At 37.7% G+C, this 27,476-nt stretch overlaps 4 protein-coding genes across 4 annotated transcripts; 2 read left to right on the plus strand and 2 right to left on the minus strand.

Annotated features, from left to right (window-relative positions):
• Positions 1–2,932: 2,932 nt before the first annotated feature.
• LOC114536031 lies at positions 2,933–4,071 on the plus strand. The gene has a single exon (XM_028557386.1). The coding sequence runs from the start codon at positions 3,064–3,066 to the stop codon at positions 3,823–3,825; it is 762 nt and encodes a 253-aa protein (XP_028413187.1). The 5' UTR covers positions 2,933–3,063; the 3' UTR covers positions 3,826–4,071.
• A 1,433-nt stretch (positions 4,072–5,504) lies between these two features.
• On the plus strand, positions 5,505–7,256 carry LOC114536065 (probable ATP-dependent RNA helicase DDX49). Its single transcript, XM_028557422.1, has 3 exons — positions 5,505–5,758; positions 5,901–6,287; positions 6,475–7,256. Exons 1-3 carry the CDS (start codon positions 5,505–5,507, stop codon positions 7,127–7,129), a joined length of 1,296 nt encoding a protein of 431 aa, XP_028413223.1. The 3' UTR covers positions 7,130–7,256.
• On the minus strand, positions 7,241–20,407 carry LOC114536067 (regulator of G-protein signaling 8-like). The gene is made up of 7 exons (XM_028557425.1): positions 19,913–20,407; positions 17,375–17,451; positions 15,718–15,837; positions 8,993–9,118; positions 8,586–8,660; positions 7,865–7,976; positions 7,241–7,789 (listed from the first exon to the last, which is right to left on the minus strand). The coding sequence occupies exons 1-7, from the start codon at positions 20,000–20,002 to the stop codon at positions 7,682–7,684; spliced, it is 708 nt and encodes a 235-aa protein (XP_028413226.1). The 5' UTR covers positions 20,003–20,407; the 3' UTR covers positions 7,241–7,681.
• A 1,488-nt stretch (positions 20,408–21,895) lies between these two features.
• Positions 21,896–26,974, minus strand: LOC114536063 (NACHT, LRR and PYD domains-containing protein 3-like). Its single transcript, XM_028557420.1, has 2 exons — positions 26,355–26,974; positions 21,896–25,281 (listed from the first exon to the last, which is right to left on the minus strand). The coding sequence occupies exons 1-2, from the start codon at positions 26,442–26,444 to the stop codon at positions 21,976–21,978; spliced, it is 3,396 nt and encodes a 1,131-aa protein (XP_028413221.1). The 5' UTR covers positions 26,445–26,974; the 3' UTR covers positions 21,896–21,975.
• Positions 26,975–27,476: the final 502 nt, after the last annotated feature.

Raw genomic sequence — 27,476 nt, forward strand, 5'->3', positions numbered from 1 at the left:
TTTCGTTAAACAGCTCCACTGGAGGTAAACCTTCAATATTTCAACAACGCGGTATGACGCAATCTACGTCTATGACGTCAGCTAGCTACTCAGGGCCATTTCGTAACAGATTCCAGCCGCTTAAGTAAGATTATAGTTTTGCATGCTGAACTTGATCATGACCATGCAATAGCTCTTAAATTTCACTAGGATATGTGGGTTAACTGTCTCGAACGAGTTTATACAGACAATAATTTTAAGTCAAGTTCATTCATCTGAAACACTGAATACAATTCTGTGTTGTTGAGGAAACTTTACACTATTCATCAACGAAATTAAACGAATATTGCAGGCCACTCTTATCTATGAGGCTACTTCATTCTAGTGTAGCGTTTTTTTCTACTTGCGTAAATTAACGTGTGCTGAAATATTTGAACTTCTTATAAGCTGCAGCATTGTTTAAAATAGGAAAACATCTGATCAAATAGAAGCCAAATTACTTAAGCCACTAAATAGTATCCACTAATTCATTCTGTTGTTCGTTCATGCAATCAGTAATCATGCATGTCGTGTTTACCTCATCTGCAACACATGTTTACGCGCACGTGAAACTGTTAAAAAACCATTTCAGTGTTTGTTTATCACAGCAATCGCTTTTAGCAGCAAGCTTTTAGTATAATAAACTGAAAGGAGGTCAGGAAGCCATAAATGATGACGTACAAAGGGCCATGCAATTATACTCATATCTATAAATCTGGTATAAAAAATAACGAAAAAAAGGTCATTCATATATATACCTACATATATATGCATGACTATACAATTTTTAAAGCTGCTAAAGGCTGCTTTCCACTGTCGTATTTTTTGCATAGGATTGGATTCTGTTGATGATTTCTTGTGTTTCTTCTGGCATAGAATTTATTAGCTATATACCAACTTAGAAAGTTTTAAGCTTTAAGTGTTCGTACGTGCAAAAAACGCGAGAGTGGAAAGCAACCTCAAGGGTAGTGTTTAAAACCTTCTAAGGTGTTATATAATAAATTCTATGCAAGAAAAAAAACACACCGTATCGATGCACACGTAATAGAGTTAATATTAAAAAAAACTGCAGCTGAACATTGAATCTCATGCATCGCCGGTATTTTATTTCAATTGTTCGACGATTTGTTTTATTTCTGCCAGATGATTGCGCTATTCTTGATGCACGTTAACGTTGGCAATTGTATTTCTAGCATTGTCGGTTGTTCGAAGCGGATTTATGAACAAATTGCAATGCAATAATCAAATAAATCGATAGAGTATCCCTTGCCCCATCCTAGCATGGCTCCACCGGTAAAAGGCAAGGGGGGCAGCTCCCCTGATCCCCCCACCTTCCAGGTCTAGCGTCTTCGACTATGCTGATAATATTCGCAATCTCACTGCGGATAGAAACTTCTATCTTAACATCGTCCAAGATCCATCTAAGGTCCTAACTCGCTCTGAAAACATTTCTCGAATCATTCTTTTTGACCTCAATTGTGTGAATCTATATCCAGGGTTTGCGATATATAAACTGCGGTCAGCACAAGCCATATATGAACACGACTATTGCACTCGCCTTTAGGTATAAATGTTTTCCTGAGGTAATTCAGTATCGACTAGAAACATATACAGTTAAAATTAAATCTGACTCACGCACCACGATAAATCTATCCAAGCTGTTACCCTTCGTAGCTTTTTCCCATCGTGAAATTCCAGCAACGATTTATATCGGTTTCCTTTGATGGTATTTGTCAGTTTGCTAAGATGACGCAACTGTGAGCATAAAAAGTGTATTGCTCACCCGTGGAGAAGAAAGAACTTGTGTCATAGTATTATTGCCTGTACCTTTTACGTAACCAAATGATGATGCGATGCGTGTTATTGACGACATGATGTCAATTTCATGAACTAAAACGTTCAAACAAAGAGGCCGAATTAAGGCGTTGAAAAGCTTACACTCTTTGAAAAACGTATTGAAACAGATCTTACACAATCCGTGGTGTGATGAGACTCAAGTGGCTATTGAATCCTATTTTGTACTCGCAAAATTGTCACGTCCCCGCCTATATTGACATGAAATATAAACACAGTGCCACGCTAATATCTTTCATTATCACCTTGAGGTAAATCGACCGCACATCGTCTAGATATATACGCTGAGAATTGTTTGTGTTTGAGGAAAAGATTCAGGTAGTTGAATCATTGCCATCTCTGCTTATATAGTGTTGACAATCGAGGAAGGTGAACTACAAATCTACGACGATTGCAATCGTCTGGTAAAGCGTTGTGTCGACGAAGGGCTGACAGCTTCAACTAGACTTATCAATACACAGGAAATTATTGTTAAAAGCTCTGATACAAGACTCATTGAAAGAACAAACGGAGCGCAGACGACTCATCTCGTGAGAAAATTGCTAAGCTGAACTATAGTACAATATAACAGCACTGAAAACGGTCTGCAATCCTCTCCGCTGTGAAAAATCTACCAAGTGTAATATATTTTCCCACAGCAACCAGGTAAGATGATTTCATGTTTCATGAAAGAAGATTTACAACAGCACACGGCTAATGCAGATTGAGAATTGCTTGCGGAAGGAATTTAAGCACTAATGACTTCTATTCTAAATCTAAGACTTACACTTGGAGTAATATATATATATACCGAGGATTTTATTTTGTCTTGTGTGAGGATCCATGAAAATCGAAATATACTCTAAAACGATACGTTAGATTTATTCCCTTGTGATTAGTTTGGTTTGAGTCCAAAATTTTGAAGGATTTATCGAGCGAATCACTTTCATAATCGTCTTGTTCCGCGGCTCAGAGCTTAGATCAGACGACGACGAATTGATTTTATGCATTTACAAGCAAAGGACAGCGAAGTGAATACTAAATTCGCTTTAATATTCCGTTGTTTTGTTGCAGATTTTTTAAGAAAGTTTGAAAGAAGTGCCAAAACAGGAAGCCGCAGCAGGAATTGGGAATTTCACTGTTTCCAAAGAAGGACACAAAAATAGACTACAAAGTTTGAAAGAGCATCAAAGATCGTGAAGGACGCGTTTCATGACAAAAATGAAGAGTCGAACTCAGGAACCTTCTGTTCAATCCTTGTTAGAATTTATGGACATCGCATCCGACGCCGTCAAAAGTGCTCTGAAGAAGCCCACGACTTTCAAACGCCACATAAACCACCGACGATATCTTCAACGACAGGTCAAAAGTGTCGTGAGAAACAGACAGCATCCAAGAAAGGTCAACCCGTGCGATTTGAGAGAAGACGTTCAGGAGCTTGTTCGAGAAGCCATCAAGGAACTCAAACATTCCCCGTGTTATGCTAACGCTTTGGGAGCAAGTTTTGGACATATGCGCTCGCATCACGAGCTAATGACTAATAGACGACTTTCGCAACAAATTCAAACCCATTTCCAAAGTTCCCGACCTACCCACCCCACCTATAGGCTCACCCACCCGTCTCAACCTATAACCTACCAAACGCATATCCACCGAGCAAATAAGGAGAATAGCTCGACCGTATCAGCGGACTTTTGCTACCACAACGAGGCAAATCTAACCACAACAAATGAATGTTTAGGTCTGAGCTCGCTCACGGACGAGTGCTTCATGTCTGGTGAAGAGCTCACGAACAATATAGACATCAATGATTTGTATATTCCGGAATTACATGAGCCACGAAGTCCGGTCGTGAAATGCGAGGATTACATATTTGAAAATGACCTGGAAATTCCCAGCCCAATCTATGGCGAAGAATCTATTATGCGCTTTAAATTCGACCATAATCTTGGAAACTTGGATCAATTTCTTTAACAAAGACTAGTCGATGCAAGTGTCTTCTTACATTAAAACAACATCACATATGCTTAATATTCAAAGATTTTTGCATAAAAGAGAATATTTGGAGTTTATGATAATCACTAAAAACTATACTATCGTTCTCCCAGGATCTGTATTTTGTAATGTTGGGTAATGTTGCAAATGCTTCATTCGTCTTCCAATATCTCTGTCAGTGATATTGCCCAGAATTAGGAACGGAATTAAACGGTATTCAAAACACATCTATTTACTATTAATATTTGGGCGGTGAATTATTACGAAACTGTTTAAAAGACCGACCTAACCGAGAGTGCATGTGTCTCTTGTGAGAACAATACTAGACAGAGTTGCGTAATTGTGGATAATGTTTATTGACTGAGAATTATGTCACTGCATGTTCTGCGTGTATTCGAGTAAAGTGTTCTTCTAATAAGTCATTGTAACAAGTGCATGAAAAAAGCTTAGACGAAGTATTATAATGACCTAGGCTTCTCGAGAAAATAAAAAACAAGGGTTGATATTTACCAAACAATAAATATGACGTCGCTAAACTATTTTAAAAAATGTATGAAACCAGATTACAATCAAGGCACTACTTTAATCTGTTTTTTAAGCTTTTAGTGAAAGCTACTTCTTTGATAAGGCAAAGAGAATGAAAGAGGCCATCTCATTATATATCAATAACATCGTGGTCCTTGTACCTGGGCTATGCCACGAATCTTTGTTATTTCAAACACGCTAGTGGTGTGATTATGATATATGGTTGTGAGCGGTGCTAGAATGCACGGATTTTTAATTGGTATTAAACTGCTTCATGAATGCGTCGTAATATTGTCACTGCAATCCAAGGACTCAGTACTTCGTGCGTCAAGCTTGGATGATATCACACGAATTTCACAACAGTTCAGTCAACTAGGGACATTCGATAACGTAATCCGAGTTTAATCGGCCCGATCTTCATCCGCTAATCCGCTAGAATTTGAATTCAAATCCGTTAATCTGCTGGCTTAAATTTTCCGCAAATATTTCACTGCATATGATATGACGCATTACTTTAGCCAAGTAAAAATCCAAAATACAAGATCAAATAGTCGAAAATATTAAATATCATTATCAGTTCTATACTATACGCAACTTAAAAACGGGTCAAACGCGTGTACAAAACCTTTACCGAAATCAGTAATCCGCTACCAAAGCACTCGTTATATTATTTGCAATTATAATTACTATAGGATCTTAATATAAAACTCACCTTTGAGTTGATTTTGTGATTTATTTCTCTCAGTTTCCAAATTTCCCCTTTCAAGTTGCATGAAATGTCATCTGCGAGTCACGTTTTCCATTCGGACATTTAAATTTCGAGCCATTTAAATTCGAACTGTAAAATTGAGACATTTTACTTAATTTGTGACATTCAAATTTCGAGCTCCGATCAGCGGCCCAAGTGCAGCAACAATTTGTAGTATATCGTCAAGAATATAGCAAAATTCACTTACTTTGCATCATGTATTGGACCAATAGACTATATTTTACTTTTATCCAGAATTTCTTGGTAGATTTCCACGTTATTTCAGTCATTTCGATCATATTTTTATTGCATTCTTTCTTCAAAAACATTTAAATTTCCTGCCATTTTGGCCTCGGCCCAGTCTCAAGCGGCGTTTACTCTCAACATGGCGGACAACGTTGAGACTTCCTTTTACGATTTAGGCATAAAAACATGGCTTGTAAAGCAATGCCATGCAATGGGAATTAAAAAACCCACGGAGATTCAAGAGAAATGTATCCCGGAGATATTAAAAGGCCGAGATTGCATTGGTTGCGCTAAAACTGGCAGTGGTAAAACAGCGGTTTTTGCCCTGGCAATTTTACAGCATCTTTCAGATGACCCCTATGGGGTGTTTGCGCTCATCCTGACCCCGACAAGGTTAATATATGGCTCGTATTTTATGTAGATTAGGGTCTTCAGTATTCATGGTCATGTTTTAAAGTCCTCGAAGGCTATAAACACTTGATGATGGGAGATGGTTTCTGTTCACTATATTTTATTTCCTTGATGTTTTTCATAGAGAGTTAGCATTTCAAATTGGAGACCAATTCAAGGCCCTGGGAAAACCAATAAATTTACAAACTGCTGTAATAACTGGGGGCATGGACATGATGACGCAGAGCCTTGCGCTTGCTAAGCAACCGCATGTTGTCATAGCAACCCCAGGCAGGTGCGCCGACCATCTGCAGAGTACCGATACCTTCAGTTTGCGTAGAATCAAGTACCTGGTTCTAGACGAAGCAGATCGGCTGCTCGAAGACACTTTTGCAGCAGACTTGGAGGTGATATTCTCCAATGTCGCAGAAAAACGTCAAACCTTGCTCTTTAGTGCTACATTGAATGACACTATTGAGGAACTTCGTGAAATCACAGCAACAAACCCATTTTGCTACAGTGTTCAAGATAAGTATGTATTACAAATGTTATCTGGCAGCGGCCACTGTTAATCCATTAGCTGCCATTGTGCCTGGGCTAATCTTGACTTTCTGTGAAAATTCTCCCAATCTTTTTATGAAAAGAGCCAACCATTATAGCAACCATGCAACATATGTGATCTTGAATATACTCATCTTAATTTATTTGATTCAACTTAGAATTGCAACAGTTTCTGAACTGGACCAAAGATACCTTCTAATACCAGACCAAGTGAAAGATTGCTACCTGGTTTACATCTTGCGAGAACACACAGAAAACAAGTCTGTCATAGTTTTCACCAAAACCTGTCACAGCTGCCAAGTAATGGCTGTGATGTTTCGAAAAATTGAGCTCCCATGTGTCACTCTACACTCCTTGATGACCCAGTCGGAACGCCTGTCATCCCTAGCTAAATTCAAAACTGGAATTGTAAACATTCTCGTGGCAACTGATGTTGCAAGTCGAGGCTTGGATATACCTGAAGTAGAGCTGGTGTTAAATACGAATGTACCAAGATCTCCAGACGATTACATTCACAGGGTGGGTAGGACTGCGCGTGCTGGTCGTGGGGGGCTGGCTCTAACGCTCCTCACCCAATATGATATCAAAGCTTTGAAGCAGATTGAGGAAAAGATTGGAGTAAAATTGTCCTTGTTTGAAACAGAAGAGAAAGAGGTTTTGAGGTATTTGAAAGGTGTTTTGGTTGCCAAACGTGAGGCAGAACTTCGGGTCAGAGACAGCGGCTTGTTCGACAAAAGAAATATTCATAAACAGAAAAGAACTATCTTAGAAAACACAAGAAAAAATGGAAAGCAAAAACGAAAAAAACTCTAAGGAAATTGCATTAAAAAAACTTCCGAACTCTGTAGACAGAAAATGAACTCTTGCAGTATTGTAAATATAAAGTAATCAGATTGTGGAATAAACAAGGCTCCTGACTATATTGTGAACTAAATTTAATTTAAACAACAAACGTAATCTTAATTTAACACTTTGTACAATAATGAGTGAAATTTACAATCTCTTTCTTAATATAATTTATAAATCCCCAAAAAAATACCATTCGGATATGATTTTCTAAATCCCAAAAAACACAAACGTTGAAGAACATCAAAAATATTGCTCGGTGATTCCTTTAGTGCTAATTTAACGCAACAATGGCAATGATTTTGCAATGGCAGAATACCTGTCATGAATTATATCTGTAAGCGGTACTTGACTTTGTTTATGCCCATTTATATCTTCCACGGACTGTGTTTCCGTTCTTTTGCCAAAAAAGGCATATGATCAAATAATATATCATCTTGAAATTTCTACATACAAACAGTCGTGTTTGATGCGTTTCTTTGAACTGTAATCAATTGAATTCGTTGAGCTGAAAGCGCTTCATTTTTTGCGTGATTTTCCAGTGGTATCCTTTAGAATTTGATTGTATTTGTCAGATCGTATAAATCTTGGATAACTGTCTGTTTTCATGAGTTGAAAAATATGCTCCTATACAAAGAATGAGGTGGTGTTATTCTCAGCTCAAACTGCAGAAAACGATTTCATGGTGAAGATGTTTGTTACCTGCGCCTCATCAAAAGTATTGTAAGATGGGTTGGAAAGATTAAGTTTGACGTGATTGTAAGTTTTCGCATCAACGTTTATGGCGTGAGTGGAATCTTGATCCAAAAAATCACTAAAATAAGATAAATGAAACACACAAATAAGCTTTGTAGTTACCACAGGTGGAAACCTAAACTAAACTAACTTTATTTATACTGGATAACTCTATCAGTTCTAAACTGTTCTTCCTAGAGGTCCAGTAAGGCTCATCTCTTATTGATCCAGTGTTACTACAGGAGGAAATCTAAACTAAACTAACTTTATTTATACTGGATAGCTCTATCAGTTCTAAAATGTTCTTCCTAGAGGTCCAGTAAGGATCATCTCGTATTGATCCAGTGTTACTAAAGAAAGAAACCTAAACTAAACTAACTTTATTTATACTGGATAGCTCTATCAGTTCTAAACTGCTCTTCCTACAGGTTTAGTAAGGATCATCTCTTATTGATCCAGTGTTACTACAGGAGGAAACCTAAACTAAACTAACTTTATTTATACTGGATAGCTCTATCAGTTCTAGACTGTTCTTCTTAGAGCCTGTAGGGGTACAGTAAGGATCACTTCTTATATTGATTCAGCGCAGAAAGTTGGCCACAAATAGATGTGATCTTTCCTCATATAATTAAGCTGGAATAATCAATAGTATTACGCTAATAAGGCAAGATTGAGATGAGACACTTACCCAAATATTTTATTTACTAAACTAGGAACGTTCATTCGTGGGGTCTGTTTTAATTCCTGACAAGCCAACCAGAACCTTAAGAGAAAGCGAAGTTACATATCAATAAACAAATAATTTAATTGCACATTTAAATCCACGATTCCCCAGTGGTGGCAATAAGAAGACCAGTTTCTACAATTACGAGTTATCTGAATTAGCGTCTCCTCCTGACGCATGCGATTTCGCATATACCTGCAACAATCGCACTATTGTCAGGTATAAACCAATAGCTTTACTCCTGTCTTTCAAATCCAGTATATCACATGCGACAGGATGAGACTTTGTGAATGTTGGAAATCTGTAGCCGCAGGCTTCTATCCGACTAATTTCGTGTTCTCTGATGTACAGAAAGAATCAAAGAGTCTTACCTTAGATTTTCTGCACTAAATTCTTTCTCTAAAAACGCCAGAAACATTTGAATTCCGACGTGATCGCCGAGAAGATCTAAAAATGAATACGACCAACGTTGTATCCTGTGAGGGGTCAGCTTCTCCCTGAAGAAAACAAAAAATAACTTCTATGAGTTTACCAAACGCAAGCTTTAAGACTTCCCCTAGTTTATACAGCGCCGTAGATCAGCTGGTAGCGATCAAGGCTTTGTTATTACAGTCAGTCCTTGAAAACTCCTCGACGTTTAAAAACCCTAATATGAATCGTACTTATCATTTCCAAGAGTCCTTCGTTTCATTTTGACAAAAAAATTGTAGTCACGAATGCCAAAGAATTCGATTCTGCGACAAATTGAGTCAAGTAAACATTTTGGAAAAGTAATTTTCGAAACAAATACTCGCTGAAACTACAGGAAATTATTTTTGCTGTGTAGTCATTGGCAGAAATATAAGGATTCAGGAAGTTCAAACCCTCTATGGTCTCTTTCAAGGTTTAGGAATGTGTGTGTACCCAAATTCCTCGCATTGCAATCGAGGAAGAGTTAGATAACTGCATTATACGGAAAGACTCTTAGCTCGAAACGTCGAGAAATTGTCTTGACGTATGATTTTAGGCTGTTACACTTAACCACTTTTGATGAAAAGTTTTAAGAAAACGCGACCACACTGCTCCCGGCTTGTGTATTGAAGAAAAATTAACTTTACTTAATTCTCGTGGATAGCTCTAGCAGTGCTAAATTGTTCTTCCTATTCTAGGGGTCCGATGAGGATCATCTCTTCTAAAAGACCCGGTGTTACTACAAGAGGAAACCCAAACTACCGTCAAATTTATCTATTTCATCCTTTTTCAGTTCTAATACATTGATCGAAATAAGCAATTTATGGGGAATGAGAATAAAAATTTTGCTTCGTCGCCAAAATGAAATCATCACGAATGCATCCGCTAGCACTTGAGATATTGAACCACGTTTTCATGGACAGTCAACATGACGAAGGGAAAATTGGGTTTTTTTGCAAGAAATCCAACAACAAACAATAATTTGTCGCTACCAGAACACAACTTTATCGTCATACTATTGACCACGGTCGTTTTTCGCATCGGAAATGCTCGGAAAGAGCATCTGGTTCTGTTTCTTAAACAGGTTCCAAACTGTATTCAACTTTTGCCACTTGCATCCGGTTTGGCGCCCAAATCGTGTTTCAATATAGTTGTCGAAAGATTTGAGATTGTAGTACGGTTGCTACTATAAACAACTTGCGTTAGTTTATAGTAAGAATAATTACTTACTATTGTTGTTAGCTTTGTAAATGTACAATTAACTAATAAACCAACAAGAATAAATGATAAATGGCAATTCAAGATGCATATAAAAAATAATCCTATAACATGCATATCTCGATAAATTGTTCCCGAGAAGTCTTTGCCCGAAAAAAAGTCTTTTTAGTTTACACAATACAGCGCAATCAAGATATTTTAAACACGCTTAACAGTCATATTTAAATGTGGTCATGAAATTGGGTAACAGTTAACTCTGTAGAGCGGAATCCGATCACAAAAGATACACAAAGCTCAATATCGTAAATAAACATCATACGGTTGCATACAAAGATTTTTGAACAGTGCAATATGAAATCAGGGAGGAAAACACTCGACGGAACAAAGAGCCATCACGAGAATCACACACGAAAACCTACATCCCAAAATCATTTCGTTCAGCTATTGATCCAACCTTTTGAACTCCAGCTTACTTACAAAACCTGCACGAAGATATTGCCTCAGCCACTTATAGCTGCACTACGATAGAGAATATTTTAAAAGTGCCCAACTGGTTGATAACGAAATGTTTCAGGGCGATCAGGATTTAGTTATCCTACAAGGCTGTGGATAATTTTCATTTTTTTAGATCTTTAAATCATCCCTGATAACCCAAATCTTGTACTTCAGCCCTAGACGAATTTATGCTCGTATAAAGATCAACGGTGCCTGAATCCTTTCGTCAGCTAACAGTAATCGACCCCAAAATAACCAGCCCAAAGTCTTCGCCCAATAGTTTAAAGTTCAGTGTATTAATAATCAACCAAGAAAATACCAAAGCGTTGAGCACACATCCCAGATCCCAGAGCCCCATTAAGCCTCTCTAATTAGTCTAAACACTGCTCTCCTAATTTATACAAATATTTGACTCTTACAGTTTAACGCTCCGTCTTTGCATCGCAGAAGCAGATGATTTTGACGATTTTGAATTGGCGCCTCGAACGAACATCGACATCGCGAACACAGGAACAACCTCGATTGGATACTCCAGGGTGATAACAAGGTATATACCTCCGCTTTACGCAATATAACCCGCCTAGCTTTATGTAGATTTGCACCACAGACACGCAAGGCGCGATAGCCGGGCGTTTAACACGATAGTACCCACGTTCAAGGCTAGTTATGAATACGGACTATTCCAGGTCTCTTGATACTCAATGACAGAACAGATGTTCCAACGAAGAGGCCGTTGAAATAATATGAAGAGGACTTCGTTTTATTTTCTCATGATATAGCTGCTTTCGACGAGAACAAAACTCTCAAATGAATGATTCCGGCAAAGAAATTTTAACAAAACGGCACAACGGAAAAGGATCGAAGATATAGGAACAGACGTACACATGCTTGTTCAAGTGACATCTAAAAATACGAGTGATGATAGCGGTCCGACCAATAGGAAGCGAGAACGAGAAGAATCCGACCAATCATATGACTTGATTTCAAAGCTTTCATAAACATTTATTCACGGAAGCAAGGGTACTTGGGTTAAGATAAAGAGCGGGTGACATAAAGAAACTTGCCAAATATGGCATGCAAGATCCCAATGGATGCAAATGGCGGAACTCATAGAGGAGATGGGGTGGATATTGCTTATTTGGGTTGGCGTGACCCTTGGTTTGTGCTACCTGCCCGGTGTTCCTGCCCTGTGATACAGCATTTAGGTTGAGCGGAGGGGATGTGGTTGGAATGTTGCAAGGAACTGCCAGATGAGAGGTAGTACGTGTTCTTGAACGTGAGCTACCTTCTAGTCATCAGATGTTGTACAGGATTCAGTGATGAATTAAGCATGGTTAGATCATGTACAGTAGAGGTGGTACGTGTTTCTGAATGTGAGCTCCTTCAAGTCATCAGATATTATACAGGATTCAGTGATAAATTAAGCATGGTTAGATCATACAGAGGTGGTACGTGTTTCTCAATGTGACGGCTATACCTTCAAGTTATCAGATGTTTCACAGGATTCAGTGATGAATTAAACATGGTTAGATCATGTAGAGGTGGTACGTGTTCTGAATGTGAGTTACCCTAAAGTGATCTGATGTTGTACAGAACTCAAGTTAAGCGTGGTTAGCTCACGCTGAGATACTTAACAATTATTGAATAGCTAGCCACATCAGGTAATAACTGCAACTTCAAATAATTAAAACCTCTTATAGCTTGAAATGCTATCACATCCCCTTTCGTTTCACATATAACTTTCATATATATTCACTCACTATCCATCCTGAATAACTCTATCAGCTCATCACTGTTCTTTCTAGAGGTCTAGTGAGCATTAACACTACAGAAAGTAGCCTTGACTAACTTTATTTATAACGCAATCACTATTCTTCATGAGAGGTCTCGGGGAAAACCTGTTATAAACTGCCTTTCTAGTGTTGTTAATTGAGAGGCAAATCACTACATATTACTAAAGGGCAACACATTTCACACACATAGAACCATGAAAAAGTCACACTCTCAACTTGTTCACTCCCACTGTTAAAAGCTGAAAGATTATTTACATGTATTAACGACATGAAAACAAACATTCCTGTAATGTAAAGCGATGTCAAATTCAAACCTTTTGCTGCTTTTTGCACTTTTTGTTGACGTCCAAGAGACGAAAGTTGCCTCACGTTTCATTCCTGCCTTTTTCATTGGCATCATATGACAATCCTAGCGAAATCCCAAACCTTAAACTGTCTATCTTCGAAACACGCAATGTGTATACATACACGAATATTTCAGGCCAGACCGCTTTAGTGTGTGTTCTTATAATTCATTAAATTAACAAAATTACGAAAGAATTCTTTATGTGAACTGCACCACCCATTGTGAGGAGCGGAAGACGTACTTATGACGTCGTACAACACACGTTGAGAGTTGAGACATACAAAAACTATGTACGTAAAACAGGGTGTTTGAGGAAATAATAAGGTCAACGGTGAAGCCCCGTAAACCGTATTTGCTATATCCTAAACTAAACTAACTTTATTTATACTGGATAGCTCCATCAGTTCTAAACTGTTCTTCCTAGAGGTCCAGTAAGGATCATCTTATATTGATCCAGTGTTACTACAGGAGGAAACCTAAACTAAACTAACTTTATTGATATCTCTATTTTTTTCTGAGAAGGACCAATAGCGCGCCCACGATCTTATACAAGAAAGGAGTATCCAAAGAGGAGCGTCTAATAATTGCAAACTCTGGGGTGAGGCAGTGAAGAAAGCCACGTAGAACAAGTGAGAGGCGCGTGCAACATCAACACGCCCTATATTGGATGTGCAGCGGGATTTCTTTGGTTAGAGTCGCGGGAATCAGTTCACAGGATTCTTTATAATCATTTCAAAAAGCCATCGAACCGACGGAAACAAAACGAAGATATTTTTCTTGACAAATGATAGAATACTCGACGAGCATTTTATACAAAAACACTCGTAGAACACGTCAATATTTTGACGACACGTGAGGGAACTTACGGCTTATGAATGATAACAATGACGTAAGAGGAACTTCGCGAGGAGAGAATATTGGTTTGTGCACAGGACTTGTGTGAAACGAGTTAGTTGTCAAAGTTTCAGTTACAATATCTTTATTTGGTAAAAAACAAATCCATTGGTATTGTATGATATGGTATTGTATGGTGTATGGTATTGTACTTCCTGGGCGAATGTTCCTTAGATAAACACTTCAGTTCTAAAGTTAGACAATACCGTCTCAATCGCATTCATGAAAGAAAACCCGTGGCTAGATTTAGCTACATGGGGTGAAATGAACGACTATAAATATTCACAGCGGTTTGTTTCTAGACTTTCGGAAGAAATCTTTGGCGACTCTTCAAAGGAAGCTTCCGTGTTGCACTAGGATGAGCCCAGGCAACAAGCGGAGGCTTCCTTTGAAGAGACACCAAAGAATTAGAAATCCAGACAGCCATATTAATTAGCAGCTGTTGATATGAGCTGAGTAGGCTGGTTCATTTCTCTCGCTCGCTACTCGTTATGGTTTCACTAAACAGTCAATCAGCCAACTCAAATCATCAGCGCTAACGGGTCGAATAAAAACCCATCACTCCTCCCCCCCCCCCCAATCGCATATACCACCAGCATAGAGCTTGTCGAGGGTATCCTTAGCTTGTTGACAGACATGAACTACCACAGATAAAGAAATACATATACTACAGTCCACCCAAAGCATGTTCTCTGGGGGGGGGGGAGGGGTGATGGGTTTTTTTATTCGAGCCGTTAGCGCTGCTAATATGAGTTGCGAAAATCTCTTTTTAGTCAAACCATAAGGCATAACGAGTAGCGAACGAGAGAAATGAACCAGCTACAGTAGCCCAACTCATATCAACAGCCTCTAATTAATATGGCTGTCTGGATTTCTAATCCCTCTAGTCTGACACAAGCCTTGTAAACCATACATTGGTGCGGATGTGTTTAAGTGAAGTGGGATAACAGAAGAGCAATACTTGGTTTTAACGCTGACATGAAATGTCTCATGACAATTTCCTAGACTCACAGATGCCGGCATGAAAGACAATGACATGCGATCATATGATGCAAATCCTCAACCTTAATCTCAAAACTCTATGGTTCTGGGTTATACGGTTCCACCTTCGTAGGCAAACGATCTCAGCAAATGGAAATCCAGCCAAAGGGGCTGCTATCATGAACCGGGTTACCGAGATTTAACAAAGCGTAAAATGGACTTTGAGGTATTGAAAAAAGTCTTTTTTACACAGAACAATCACGTGCTATTGTTAGGATGATCACATGCGGGACTACCAGAATCGTGTTATTTACTCATTTCAATACCTCAAAAGTCCACTTTACCCTTCATTAAATCTCGGTAGCCAGGCTCATGTGAACAGCCCCTAATTGAATGATCGGCTGATGAATGCATGAATATATTGTTTACTCGCACGAGTGAAACTTCAATGTTTGCCGAAAGCTTTTAGCCAATCTTATCTGAAAAGCCATTCGAATTTATCCAGCTTCACGCTGCTTGGCTGAGCTAAACAGAATCCTTCAAACCCCTCTTGACAAACACTGAAGTTTTACAATATCACCCCATGCAACGAAGACTTCGCATGAGAACAGAATTTGGAAAACTAGGCGGAACAATGAAAATTGATCTAAAGGTCTGCATGTTCAAATGATCCAATTTCGTCCGATAAATGTTTCATAGTCTGTTGAATTGCAATGTTTATGGACAGCAAATCAAGAAGAGCCAATGATTCAATACTGCTTTATCAATATACAGACTACATTCCGTACGTCAAAAGTAAAATGGTCCGTCAAAATGGAATCGTGCAAACAAACCCTGAAATGCAATTCTCTCTGCGATTGATTTAATCCAGTTGCAATCATATGTAAAAATACACGTATAAAATAAATCCCTCACTTACATGACTCGGCTATTGGGCTTTGGCAGGAACGGAAACGAGCCATCAGAATGACGTCTCGCACTCAAACTCGGTGAAGTGTAATTTCTGAAGGATGATACATGAGGTGAGCGTCGAATCATTCTATACAAGGAGTTAAAGGAGTTAGAATAACAATACTCAATAGGGAGCTTTAGCAGTGGCTACGAGTACGACTATGAGTACGAGATTCGTCATTCTCGCGCGTTGCTTGCTTACGCCATCAGTCAAAACTCGTAGTCGTTGGGCTTTTGAGTACAAGTTTTTCGGCAAATTTCGTACTCCAAAGAACTCAAAAGCCCAACGACTACGAGTTTTGGCTGATGGCGTAAGCAAGCAACGCGCGAGAATGACGAATCTCGTACTCGTAGTCGTACTCGTGGTCGTAGCCACTGCTAAAGCTCCCTATTTATGAATAATGATTGAGGTTGCAATCGTCGCCGTTTTTGATTGAAAAGCTGGTGATTTCTAACGGTGAACCTTTTAGTTTTGATCTCTCCTTGATCGAAGTTTAAGTCTTCCGATTTTTTTGAATGGAAGGGAATATATCAACGAATCACAAAAAATTTTATTTCCTTATCTGATCTAGACAGGATGGCAAAAAACATCAGGATAAATTAAGGTATTATATGTAAGAACATTGATGTTAAATTAGACGGCAACCGTAATAAGCAAAAAAACGCATCAAATACAGTAATCAAGATATCAAATGATTAACAACTTTTTTAACCGCATCGTATAAGCGAGTTAAAAGGTTCTCAATAAGCACTCTTACTTGCAGTAGGTTCTACAGACGCAGAACTCTCGATTTCCGTAGATGCGAGATGATCTCTGCCGGTTTGATGAAGGCAGCGCTTTGAAAGACTCTTGAAAATCACGATAATCCCCCCCGTCCAAGGAAGGAAACGATTAACAAAACTGCTCTCTCAACAAATGTGAAAACAAAAGCGTTTCCAAACCTTAACAACACGTTTTGTCACTAAAATACCGCTTCGGCGCCAACGAGGAGAGGAGAGCTAACACGAATTTTAATCAATAATAATAAATGCATTTGAAAATAGATGCGGTATATATACTCAATACTCATTACAATCAGCGATAACCTTATGTGCAAAGATAAGCGCTCGAAATTAAAATCCCTGACGCGTATTTATTACAACGTCAATGCACAATTTATTACTGGCGCGTGAAGGATTGAAGGCTTCTTCCCCATTTAAGGAAACAAAAAGGCGATCAAAGTCATCAAATGGGATGGTGTAATCGCATTTACCCAACTTTAATCGTGAACACGAGCTCATAAGATTGTTGAGGCTTTTATTTCAAAGCGAAATGGATCATGCGGTCAACCAGATATAATTAACAAATCGCAATTTCGTTGTCGCCTTTTAAATTCGTCGTTTTACAAACGAAAACAAGATTTATTAAATCGCAAATTAGTTGAAATATTAATGGCTGTTTGGTTTTCTCATAAACACGTATATTTGTAAGTGCTGTTCATGCGCTTTGTCACAATAGAATTTGAGATGAAATGACCTCTCGCAGACGGTAAAAAGTCTCTTTCCCGAGAAGCAAGAATCTATATATATATATCGGCAAAGCGTGCCAAAAAATTCACAAGCTTACAACTCAGCATAAATCTTACCTTTCAAGTCCAGAGGGCGGCAGATTTGACGGGCCAAAACATTCGTCGAGAGAATTGCTTTTGTCCAACACCACACGCTAAACACAAAATACAACACAATGATCCTGATAGAAACTGACTTATCCTGAAAAAACGTCGAATGAATTGCACACGTAAATATTTACCAATCTTTCTTTAATACCAACTAATCCTATTTCTACACAGTTCGTGAAAGAACAGGTTTGAAACTTGCAGTGAAATTCGAACTGTATTTTGATAAATCGTTTCCTTTTCGTGGCTTTAAAGAGAAAATATGTAATTCGACCTGCCACCTGTAGTGTTATGAAATGCAAATCGGAAACGACCGGAATGCAGTTGTACGAAAATTGGTCATTTGCAAGACAATGGACTAATTAGTACAAGTTTGGTTCAAAAATTGGACTTTTGAAATCATAAAAAATAAATGAACGTGTTTTGGATACGAGGATTGATGACCTCTTGAAAGATGAAACGCTTCTTAATTTTAACTATTTTTACCCCCTTTTGAAAATTAGTCTAAAAAATTTTGAAATATCGCCAAACGTTGAGACAAAGACCAAGTCAACACAACTTAAAATAGAACTTTTATACTGCTTGAGTATTGAGTAATTTATGATTAACTTCTATTTTAAAAATATAAGATTTCTTTGTTAACGAATAAAAAAATTGCAGATGAGGGATTCTTTTACGAAAAGTGGAATAAAGTTCCCGGCTTTCTGTTGAAAAGTAATTTCACGTGATGGAAAATATTTTCACATTTGCGGATTGCTAAGAAAAATAGAAGGTGTGAAATAAACATGAACTATTATTAGTGTTTGTGCTTCGTGTTTTTCTTCCTAAAATTAACGCGTCGACTGTATGTCATGCTCCTGGTGGCTGGTGAATCATTATAACAGTCAATATTGGAACGAAATTAGGTAGTTCTGAGCAGCTGGACACTGAAATTGAAATATGATCATGTTGACATAGGATTGTATCTGAATCGGAGTTTAAATGTGAAGGTTGCTTTGCATAGTGAGTTTTTATCAACCTTTGTGCATTCATCTGTGGGATGTAAGACTGAGTTTTTTAAGAAATTGGAAATATTACGCACTATGGATTATTGCTTCATAAATTTTACCAGAAGAGATGACGAACGTGGACCTGCTATGCAACACCAAAAGAGGAAGGTAAGAAATGTGATTTTAATCGATTCTGAATGTGATTCTGAATGATTTCACACCTTCTATTTTTCTTAGTAGGTAGTATTCTACAATAAGCTGTCGTGGTTTGTGTCTGAACTACCTGAGAAAGATATCTCAAACGTGGTGGTCTAGTGTAGGTAGTATTCTACAATAAGCTGTCGTGGTTTGTGTCTGAACTACCTGAGAAAGATATCTCAAACGTGGTGGTCCAGTGTAGGTAGTACTCTACAATAAGCTGTCCGGCGTGGTTTGTGTCTGAACTACCTGAGAAAGATATCTCAAACGTGGTGGTCCAGTGTAGGTAGTATTCTACAATAAGCTGTCGTGGTTTGTGTCTGAACTACCTGAGAAAGATATCTCAAACGTGGTAGTCTAGTGTAGGTGGTATTCTACAACAAGCTGTCGTGGTTTGTGACTGAACTACCTGAGAAAGATATCTCAAACGTGGTGGTCCAGTGTAGGTAGTATTCTACAACAAGCTGTCGTGGTTTGTGACTGAACTACCTGAGAAAGATATCTCAAACGTGGTGATCCAGTGTAGGTAGTATTCTACAATAAGCCGTCGTGGTTTGTGTCTTAACTACCTGAAAAAAGATATCTTAAAAAGAATTTTCCCAAACTTACAGTTATAAATCACATCAAACTTACAGTGATAAAATCAACATGAAGTATTTACTATATGATACCGTATCGCGTTTCATTGTGGGCGGACATTTGACACTTTGTATTTGGCGAGTCTGTTTGAATCTCATAAATCAATAACAAAGTCGTGAGAAATCACAAACTATATTCTTCCCTGCAATATACAAACTTCACACAAAGTGGCCATGTCTTAAACACCACGACATATTCTCACGTAGTTTGTTTAATCTCTCCCGTGCTGTTTTTTTAAGAAAGCCACAGACAATAACAAACTTTCATTCGAAATATTATCAAATACCCAAGTTCCGGTAGAATAAATTTATGATTGTATATAAGTGCAAGATTATGATGATCTAAACGCAAAACTCTATTTCCGTGAAATAGCAACATGAAATTAAACTAAAGACAACTATTAATTCACGAAGATGAATGGATTTACAAAGTATTCCATATAAATTTTAGAATACAAAGTATTCCTTGTAACTCAGTCCCAACGCAGTCTTGCAGGCGTTTGAATAAAGGAGAATATGGTCAATTGAAAGCTACGAAGAGATTTATTTACAACCAACCATAAACCATTTATTAACCAAACTCATGTTGGATTATCGTTAATTAAAGAGTCGCCCTATTCAGGCTTCTTAATGAGATCAGTGCATAAACCAGACATATTATTAATGGAATATACAAAACTCACTTGTTCAGCTGACCTGACATTTCTAACCTCTTCAATTCGAGTCACTTTCGTCAACTCCGGCGAAGTATCCTTGAAGTCCACTCCATCCATATTTATCAATATTGAACCCGTAACACCGTATTAATCTTCGAAATCACAGATACGCCCGTCTCTTCCTAATATCTCAACGATTAATTTCACCTCATTGAAACAAATTCTAGTTATATTGCAAAGATCTCAACCATTGAACAACGAGTTTTCCTCATGCGAGCACTTCCAGCCGACAAACAAGAGTCTTGCGCAAAATATCCTTGTCAAAATAGACGAGGAAATTTCGTAAGAGTTTTGACAGACTGTTTACATTGCAACAAGTTGAACAAATTTTAATTATATACTGTATGTGCTTTTCCCTCTCGTGAATAAATCATAGCCATCCGGTTTAAATAAACAATGCAAAATCAAAACCAACCACGGAACAGTGTTATGTACTTTCATATTGATGTTTTGTAGTTTATTTCATGTTGAGAAATCGAAAATGCAGAAATATTTTGACCGTTTTGACCAATGAAATGGCAAATGATATTGGGTTTGATTACCTGACTTTATTCCGTGTATACGATTCGTGCAGTATAAGATTGATTTGAATACTTTCCAAATTTGAAATGAGTTAACTCGCCGCCAAAATAGGAGTTGTTTTGCATGTTGTAAAAATATACATGATATTCATAATAATAGGAGGTGCAATACTGCCCAGAACAGGAAAGTCACTTGGAACAGTCGCAATGCGGAAACTCAAAAATAAATTAAATAATTGAATGATAACCTTAAACGATTTTTTAACAAACTAAAGGTAATAATGCGATGCATAAAACCGTCTTCTTTAGCATGTAAATCAGTTTTATTTCATTTCATTGAACGTCATCAACATAACCTGGATATTGCACTGGAGTCAGTTCACTTTCTTTAGCACATAAATCAGTTCAAATCCATTAAATTTGTCAATGAATATCATAAACGTAAATTAATTTTGAAGGAACTGGACCTCTCACCTTCAACAACGTTATACCAACTTGATAAATAAACTTCTCACCACATACGTTTTGTGGGAGTTTGGGAAAACCCGAGATAACGTGGATTATTACACGAGAAATAATCGATTTTTCATCTTATGAAACGTCCATGGGTCCATAAAAAAGGCCAGAAAATCCAGAAGCACGAGTTCAAACAGGGAGACCATGGGTACGAGCTTGAGGGAAATGCCAGGTTGGGATACTATTTGGAAGATTGCTACCTGATAACTGCTTGTTTCAAGTAAAATTCTGTTCTCTGAAAGAATGAAAGATCGCAACATGCCTTGACGCTCATTTGCAGCTCTGTAAACCAGAACACAATGACCCTGCCCGCAGACAATTAATGAAATTATTCATGTGTCTGTCATTCAGAATAAAGACAACTATTTTATTGTTTTAATTAAACAACTACAGTTTAAATTTAATCAGGTTTTTAACCGCCTGTAAAGTTTGTATATATATTGACCTTATTGAATAGGCTGACTGGTCTGGTATTACACGCGTTTCGTGCGTATTTATGCGAGAAACGAGTAAAAAGTGCTCTCGTGCATGACCCGATTTTTGCAATTGAAGTTATTATACAGTGTAATCGTGCTTTAAGGCTCGTTTACACTTGTAATTTTTGCTGCGATTTTCTTCTTTTGATAGATGTGAACGAGTGAATAAGTTACTGATGTTCAAAATAGGAACTCGTAAACATCAGAGAAATCGTAACTAATTACTCGTTCACATCTATCAAAAAACGAAAATCGCAGCGAAAATTGCAAGTAATTTTCGCTGCGATTTTGTGCGATTTTCTTCTTTTGATAAATGTGAACGAGTAATTACTTACGAATGCTCTGATGTATAAGAACTCTTATTTCAACATCAGTAACTAATTCACTCGTTCACATCTATCAAAAGAAGAAAATCGCACATAAAATCGCAGCAGAAATTGCAAGTGTAAACGGGCCTTAGGTAAATCATTTTAAGAACATGCAATTATGTTAAATATATCATAACACGGCATAAACGTTATTTTCGGACTCTTAAACCTCTTGCTTTACAAACTTCATATGTTTCTAGTTCACCAAGAGACGCCAATCCTTCCGCGGTAAACTTATTTCCAGCTATAGACAAATCATTAAGTACACAGCGTTTATCTAGCAGTGCCTCGCGTAACCAGGGTATACATTGATCTGTTAATGAACAGAAATTAAGGTTCAACTCAGCCAACTTGCAATGTTCATTTGTTAAAACATCTTCGCACAACATACGAACACCTTCATCACTTATACGATTATTCATTCCTATATCCAAGTGCGTCAGTTTGCAATGTTCATCTTTCAATAGTTCACATAGCGAAGGTATGCATTCATTAGTCAGTAAACACGAATTAAGATTCAGTCCAGTAAGCTTCAGTTGACGACATTTAATAAGAGCATTACACAACACTCTTACACCTTCATCACGAAACATATTGCCAAAAAGATCAAGATATGTAAGTTCAGGACAAAGTTTGTTGTCGAGGACTTTGCATATTACGCCTATTTCTAATAAAGTTAAGCGACATTTTCCTAGGCCTAATGTTTTAAGGCAACTTGCATGTCCGTGTTCAAAAAATTCCACTATCATCGGCAAATTTTCACGCCATGTTAAAAGTCCGCGAACATTTAATTTAGTAAGCTTGCTGTGCTCGTGGTCCAATGTACACTTCAAGTTTTTAAGAGCCTTGAAGAGAAGTCCTCCTGGAAAAAGGGAAATAAAGTAAGAGAAAATTCTATCTCCCATAAGCATACTAGGTCGCACCAACACCAATTCTTTTATACATCTTTGTTGTAGCAATACACAAAATTCCCTGTAACATTCCTCACTCCAATCGGGCGCCACTATCTCTATAACTTTCAATTCCTTGATGCATTTACAAACGAAAATGACAGCGGCCCACTCACTTGAGGAAAGGAAATGATTGTCATCATGCCGAGGGTCGTAGGATAGACGTCCAACATTTATAGCAGTTCTTTCGCAAGCCTCTTTAACAATATCTTCATCACCCGCTTCCCTAAAACATTTCATCACAAACAATGAAACATAATCAGTACCAAAAGCATGTTCACCATCATTTACTCTGAAGCTTTCTGCAAACGCCAAGACACAATCTTTGTAGGGCTGGTACTCTTCTCCAAACGTCTTTATTTTCTGGCCCAATATTCCAGCAATAAATTGAAGCACTAAATGCCATTTACCATCCTTAACCTTGGAAGAGATAAAATTCTTTATTTCTTCTGGAGATTGCGTTTCAATCACGTGTTTTGCAGCAAGAAATTCTTGTAGAGTCAAATGAATGAAGCAAAACTGTTCTTGAATTGCGGCGTAAATAGGGTTGGACAACTTGTTTAATAAACCAGACCTTCTCATTTCTTCATCAATTGATTCTTCATTGAAAACCAGTTGTCCATTTTTAATACCTTCGTATGCCTTCAGTTGAAGATTCTTGATTGCTTCAGAAGACGGTCCGTCTGTCTTTCTGTAGTGATGCTTATCAAAATGCTTTATGGCGGCCTGATATACTTCAGTCAGTGTTGTTGGAAGAACAGCGGTCTCGTTCCTAGGATCAGTGAGATATCCAAACAGTACGGTGGAAACTATGAACGAATTCACTGGGATGTAACATAAATTTAACAAGTCCGACGAGGAATTTATGTGCTTCCACATCTCTGGTTTCAGGTCACTTCTCTTATGATTTTCACAAAATTTGCTCACGTAATGTTCAATTTTCTCCGAGGTGAAACCAATAATCTCCACATTCCTATCGAATTCAAATCTGGAGTAAAAATCAGATGCGGTTGGTCTAGTTGTAACCAGAATCGTTGCCCCAGGCAAAAATTGGCCAGAAATCAACTGAATAAACAACGAAATGGCAGGCATACGAATATCAGGGTTGTTTTGACGCGGTAGGGGGTCTAAGCAGTCTTTGATGTCGCCATCAAAATCATCCAAACCATCAAAAATAAGAAGAGTTTTTTCTGGTTCTTTAGTTATTTCCAGAAAAATACTTTCAAACTCTACATCTCTTAGTCTCGTTCCACAACAAAGGAACGTTTTAAGATCATTGCTTTTCCATTCGGTAAGATTAAACCATCTAAATTTAAAATAGAAGGCAATCTTACAAGAATAAAACTCGTCAACTTCATTCGCCCAATCGCGCATAATTTCTCCCGTCAAGACAGTCTTTCCTATTCCAGGACGGCCAACCGCTAGAATTGTACGAGGACGTTTCCCTTTAGTATCCTCATTGGGATAAAATAAATCTTTTACCTTTTCCAGACGTATAGAATCATCGGGAACTTTCATGTAGACATCAAATATTTCATATCTATCCATGTTGTTTGGAAAGTTGTGACGAGCTCGTTCAGTGTGAATAACAACGTCAATAAACAAATCATCCAAACCAGTTTTCGGTCCATAAATTACGTCAGGTGTGGGAGACTGTTCTAAAACACGTCTTTTGTAATAATCTAAGCATTCAAAGTTACGGTCATCACGGTTAGTATGAGGATCAGGATAAGAGTCTGGGTTGTGGCCACGGCTGGTTTCACGGTTAGGGCCAGGGTCAGGGTCACGGTGAGGTATAAGGTCAAGGTCGACCCATGCGTATTGGTTATGAGAAAAATAATCAGTGATAAACTTAGTGTCATGAACAAAGTCAACTCCAGAGCAAAATCGTCGGCAAAGATAAATCACTTCCACAAATATTATCGCGGCAAAAATCGTGTTCAACGCACACACAATCCCTCCCCATAACTGCTTCTCCGATGCAGTAGAATTCTCGCATGTTATTGTTGACGTTGTACTATTCAACTGACTGACACTTGCATTCTTTGCTATCTTCGACGTCACATCTGATGCTGGTTCATCACAACTGAATTCAAAATCGAAACCGCTGCGGAAAAACACAGCATACTGCAGGATGGTAAACACTAGCCCGAATAACAAACGGATGATAAGATGGAAGAAATAGGAATAGACATAAAATGATCTTCTATTGTGTACTTCGTTTCCTGCTTCGGCGTCATTTTGTGGTTCATCATTTGAGCCACTGATTTTTTTAACGCGATTACGAACTGAGAGAGAATAAATAGCAGCGACAAAAATAGGAAACCAAATACTCAGGATGACAAAGGCATAAAATGGCAGTGGAGAGTTATACTTCTCTTCATATCTTGAATAACATGTTTTCTCGACAGTCGTCTTGTTCGAGGCCGCACTTTCAGGGCCGACAGCGCAGTTAAATTTCGCAAACTCTCCGACTCTTAAAGCAACAACAATGCTTGTAAATACCAGGCCACAGAGAAGTTGAGCAATCAAACATACGTATGCTGGGATACTGAATGTCTTAAGCGTTAAATAATCTTTAACTTCGTCCAACATCACGGTATTTCACGACAATCATCTTTCGAATTGTGTTTAGTGATGTTTATGACGCAGCAGGAATGGAGTTAAATTTAAACAAAACAATAGCGCCATACAGCATGACGATAGACGCCAAACCGCCAACGAATCCTGCGTTTCAACTACGCTATCGCGGAGTTTACCAAATGAATTTTGTAATGAATGTTCTTCATAAAACTCGCGATCTTCAGCATTGATGTAAAAAAGGATCATCGGACCTGGTAAACACTGTCAAAATATATCTGCCATCACAGCTGGAAATGTGCAAAGGTATTTTCTTTGTATTAAAGAATTTGCTGGAAAAATCTGTGGAACCAAAACAGTTATTAACACTGAGCAATCTCACCCTGACATTTGCGCAATAAATTCCTCAAATACTTAGGATTTATCCGATGAAAAATTGCAGTTTTGATCACAGAAACTTTGACAGTAAAATCCCGTCCTCAGCTATAGATTTTGAGTCAAACACAAAATCCAGTTTTTGAAGTTTGTATTTTATCGTATGAATTAAATACTTCAAGTGAATACACTAGCCACTATCATGACCGTTCATGCTTTAAATTTATTCAGCAGAGTAAACTACACTCTTCAAGGTAAGACTTCCTGCCTTGATTCATACACAAATAATAATCAATTGCTTTACCAACAATACTGTCAATATCACAAAATTTGAGTGAAATCTTTGATAAAGCATTGAAAAAAGTGTATTCGTTATTAGTTTTCATTTGGTCGTTATACTAGTTGCTACAGTGACAAGTGATAGATGCATGTGAAATAGTCTATGTCTATATTATGTGGGCTGCTGAAAATTGCCTTTTTTTCTACAGCTGTCTATGACAGCGAATTTAAATGATGATTTACAGGCTACGCATGGAAATTATCTTGCGACATTTTTACAAATCAAAATTGTCCATGAAAATTAAAAGACTATATTTGTATTACAGTTCAATGCTTGTAAATACCAGGCCACAGAGAAGTTGAGCAATCAAACATACGTATGCTGGGATACTGAATGTCTTGGGTGTTAAATAATCTTTAACTGCGTTCAACATCACGGTATTTCACGACAAACATCTTTCGAGTTGTGTTTAGTGATGTTTATGACGCAGCAGGAATGGAGTTAAATTTGAACAAAACAATAGCGCCATACAGCATGACGGTAGACGCTAAACCGCCAACGAATTCTGTGTTTCAACTACGCTATCGTGGAGTTTACCAAATGAATTTTGGAATGAATCTTCTTCATAAAACTCGCGATCTTCAGCAGTGATGTAAAAAAGGATCATCGGACCTGGTAAACACTGTCAAAATATCTGCCATCACAGCTGGAAATGTGCAAAGATATTTTCTTTGTATTAAAGAATTTGCTGGAAAAATCTGTGGAACCAAAAAAGTTATCAACACTGAGCAATCTCACCCTGACATTTGCACAATAAATTCCTCAAATACTTAGGATTTATCCGATGAAAAATTGCAGTTTTGATCACAGAAACTTTGACAGTAAAATCCTGTTCTCAGTTATAGATATTGAGTCAAACACAAAATCCAGTTTTTGAAGTTTGTATTTTATCGTATGAATTAAATACTTGAAGTGAATGAACTAGTCAGTATCATGACCGTTCATGCTTTAAATTCATTCAGCAAAGTAAACTACACTCTTCAAGGTAAGACTTCCTGCCTTGATTCATACACAAGTAATAATCAATTGCTTTACCAACAATACTGTCAATATAACAAAATTTGAGTGAAATCTTTGATAAAGCAGTGAAAAAAGTGAATTCGTTATTAGTTTTCATTTGGTCGTTATACTAGTTGCTACAGTGACAAGTGATAGATGCATGTGAAATAGTCTATGTCTATGTTATGTGGGGTGCTAAAAATTGCCCTTTTCTTCTACAGCTGCCTATGACAGCCAATTTAAATAATGATTTACAGGCTACGCATGAAAATTATCTCGCGACATTTTTACAAATCAAAATTGTCCATGAAAATCAAAAGACTATACAAATATTACAGTTCATCGTGCATACAGTTCAATGCTTGTAAATAGCAGGCCACAGAGAAGTTGAGCAATCAAACATACG

This window comes from Dendronephthya gigantea, unplaced genomic scaffold (genome assembly GCF_004324835.1).
Source record: "Dendronephthya gigantea isolate DGI-Jeju-01 unplaced genomic scaffold, DenGig_1.0 000129F, whole genome shotgun sequence".
Lineage (NCBI taxonomy): Eukaryota > Metazoa > Cnidaria > Anthozoa > Malacalcyonacea > Nephtheidae > Dendronephthya > Dendronephthya gigantea.

Coding starts and splice junctions, on each gene's coding strand:
- LOC114536031 (XM_028557386.1), top strand. CDS start 3,064: ATGACAAAAATGAAGAGTCGAACTCAGGAACCTTCTGTTCAATCCTTG.
- LOC114536065 (XM_028557422.1), top strand. CDS start 5,505: ATGGCGGACAACGTTGAGACTTCCTTTTACGATTTAGGCATAAAAACA. Junction 5,759..5,900: donor CTCATCCTGACCCCGACAAG/GTTAATATATGG, acceptor TGTTTTTCATAG/AGAGTTAGCATTTCAAATTG. Junction 6,288..6,474: donor TGCTACAGTGTTCAAGATAA/GTATGTATTACA, acceptor GATTCAACTTAG/AATTGCAACAGTTTCTGAAC.
- LOC114536067 (XM_028557425.1), bottom strand. CDS start 20,002: ATGGATGGAGTGGACTTCAAGGATACTTCGCCGGAGTTGACGAAAGTG. Junction 8,661..8,992: donor TTTAGTGCAGAAAATCTAAG/GTAAGACTCTTT, acceptor CTTTCTCTTAAG/GTTCTGGTTGGCTTGTCAGG. Junction 7,790..7,864: donor ATACTTTTGATGAGGCGCAG/GTAACAAACATC, acceptor TTCTTTGTATAG/GAGCATATTTTTCAACTCAT.
- LOC114536063 (XM_028557420.1), bottom strand. CDS start 26,444: ATGTTGAACGCAGTTAAAGATTATTTAACACCCAAGACATTCAGTATC. Junction 25,282..26,354: donor CTCAACTTCTCTGTGGCCTG/GTATTTACAAGC, acceptor CTCTGTGGCCTG/GTATTTACAAGCATTGTTGT.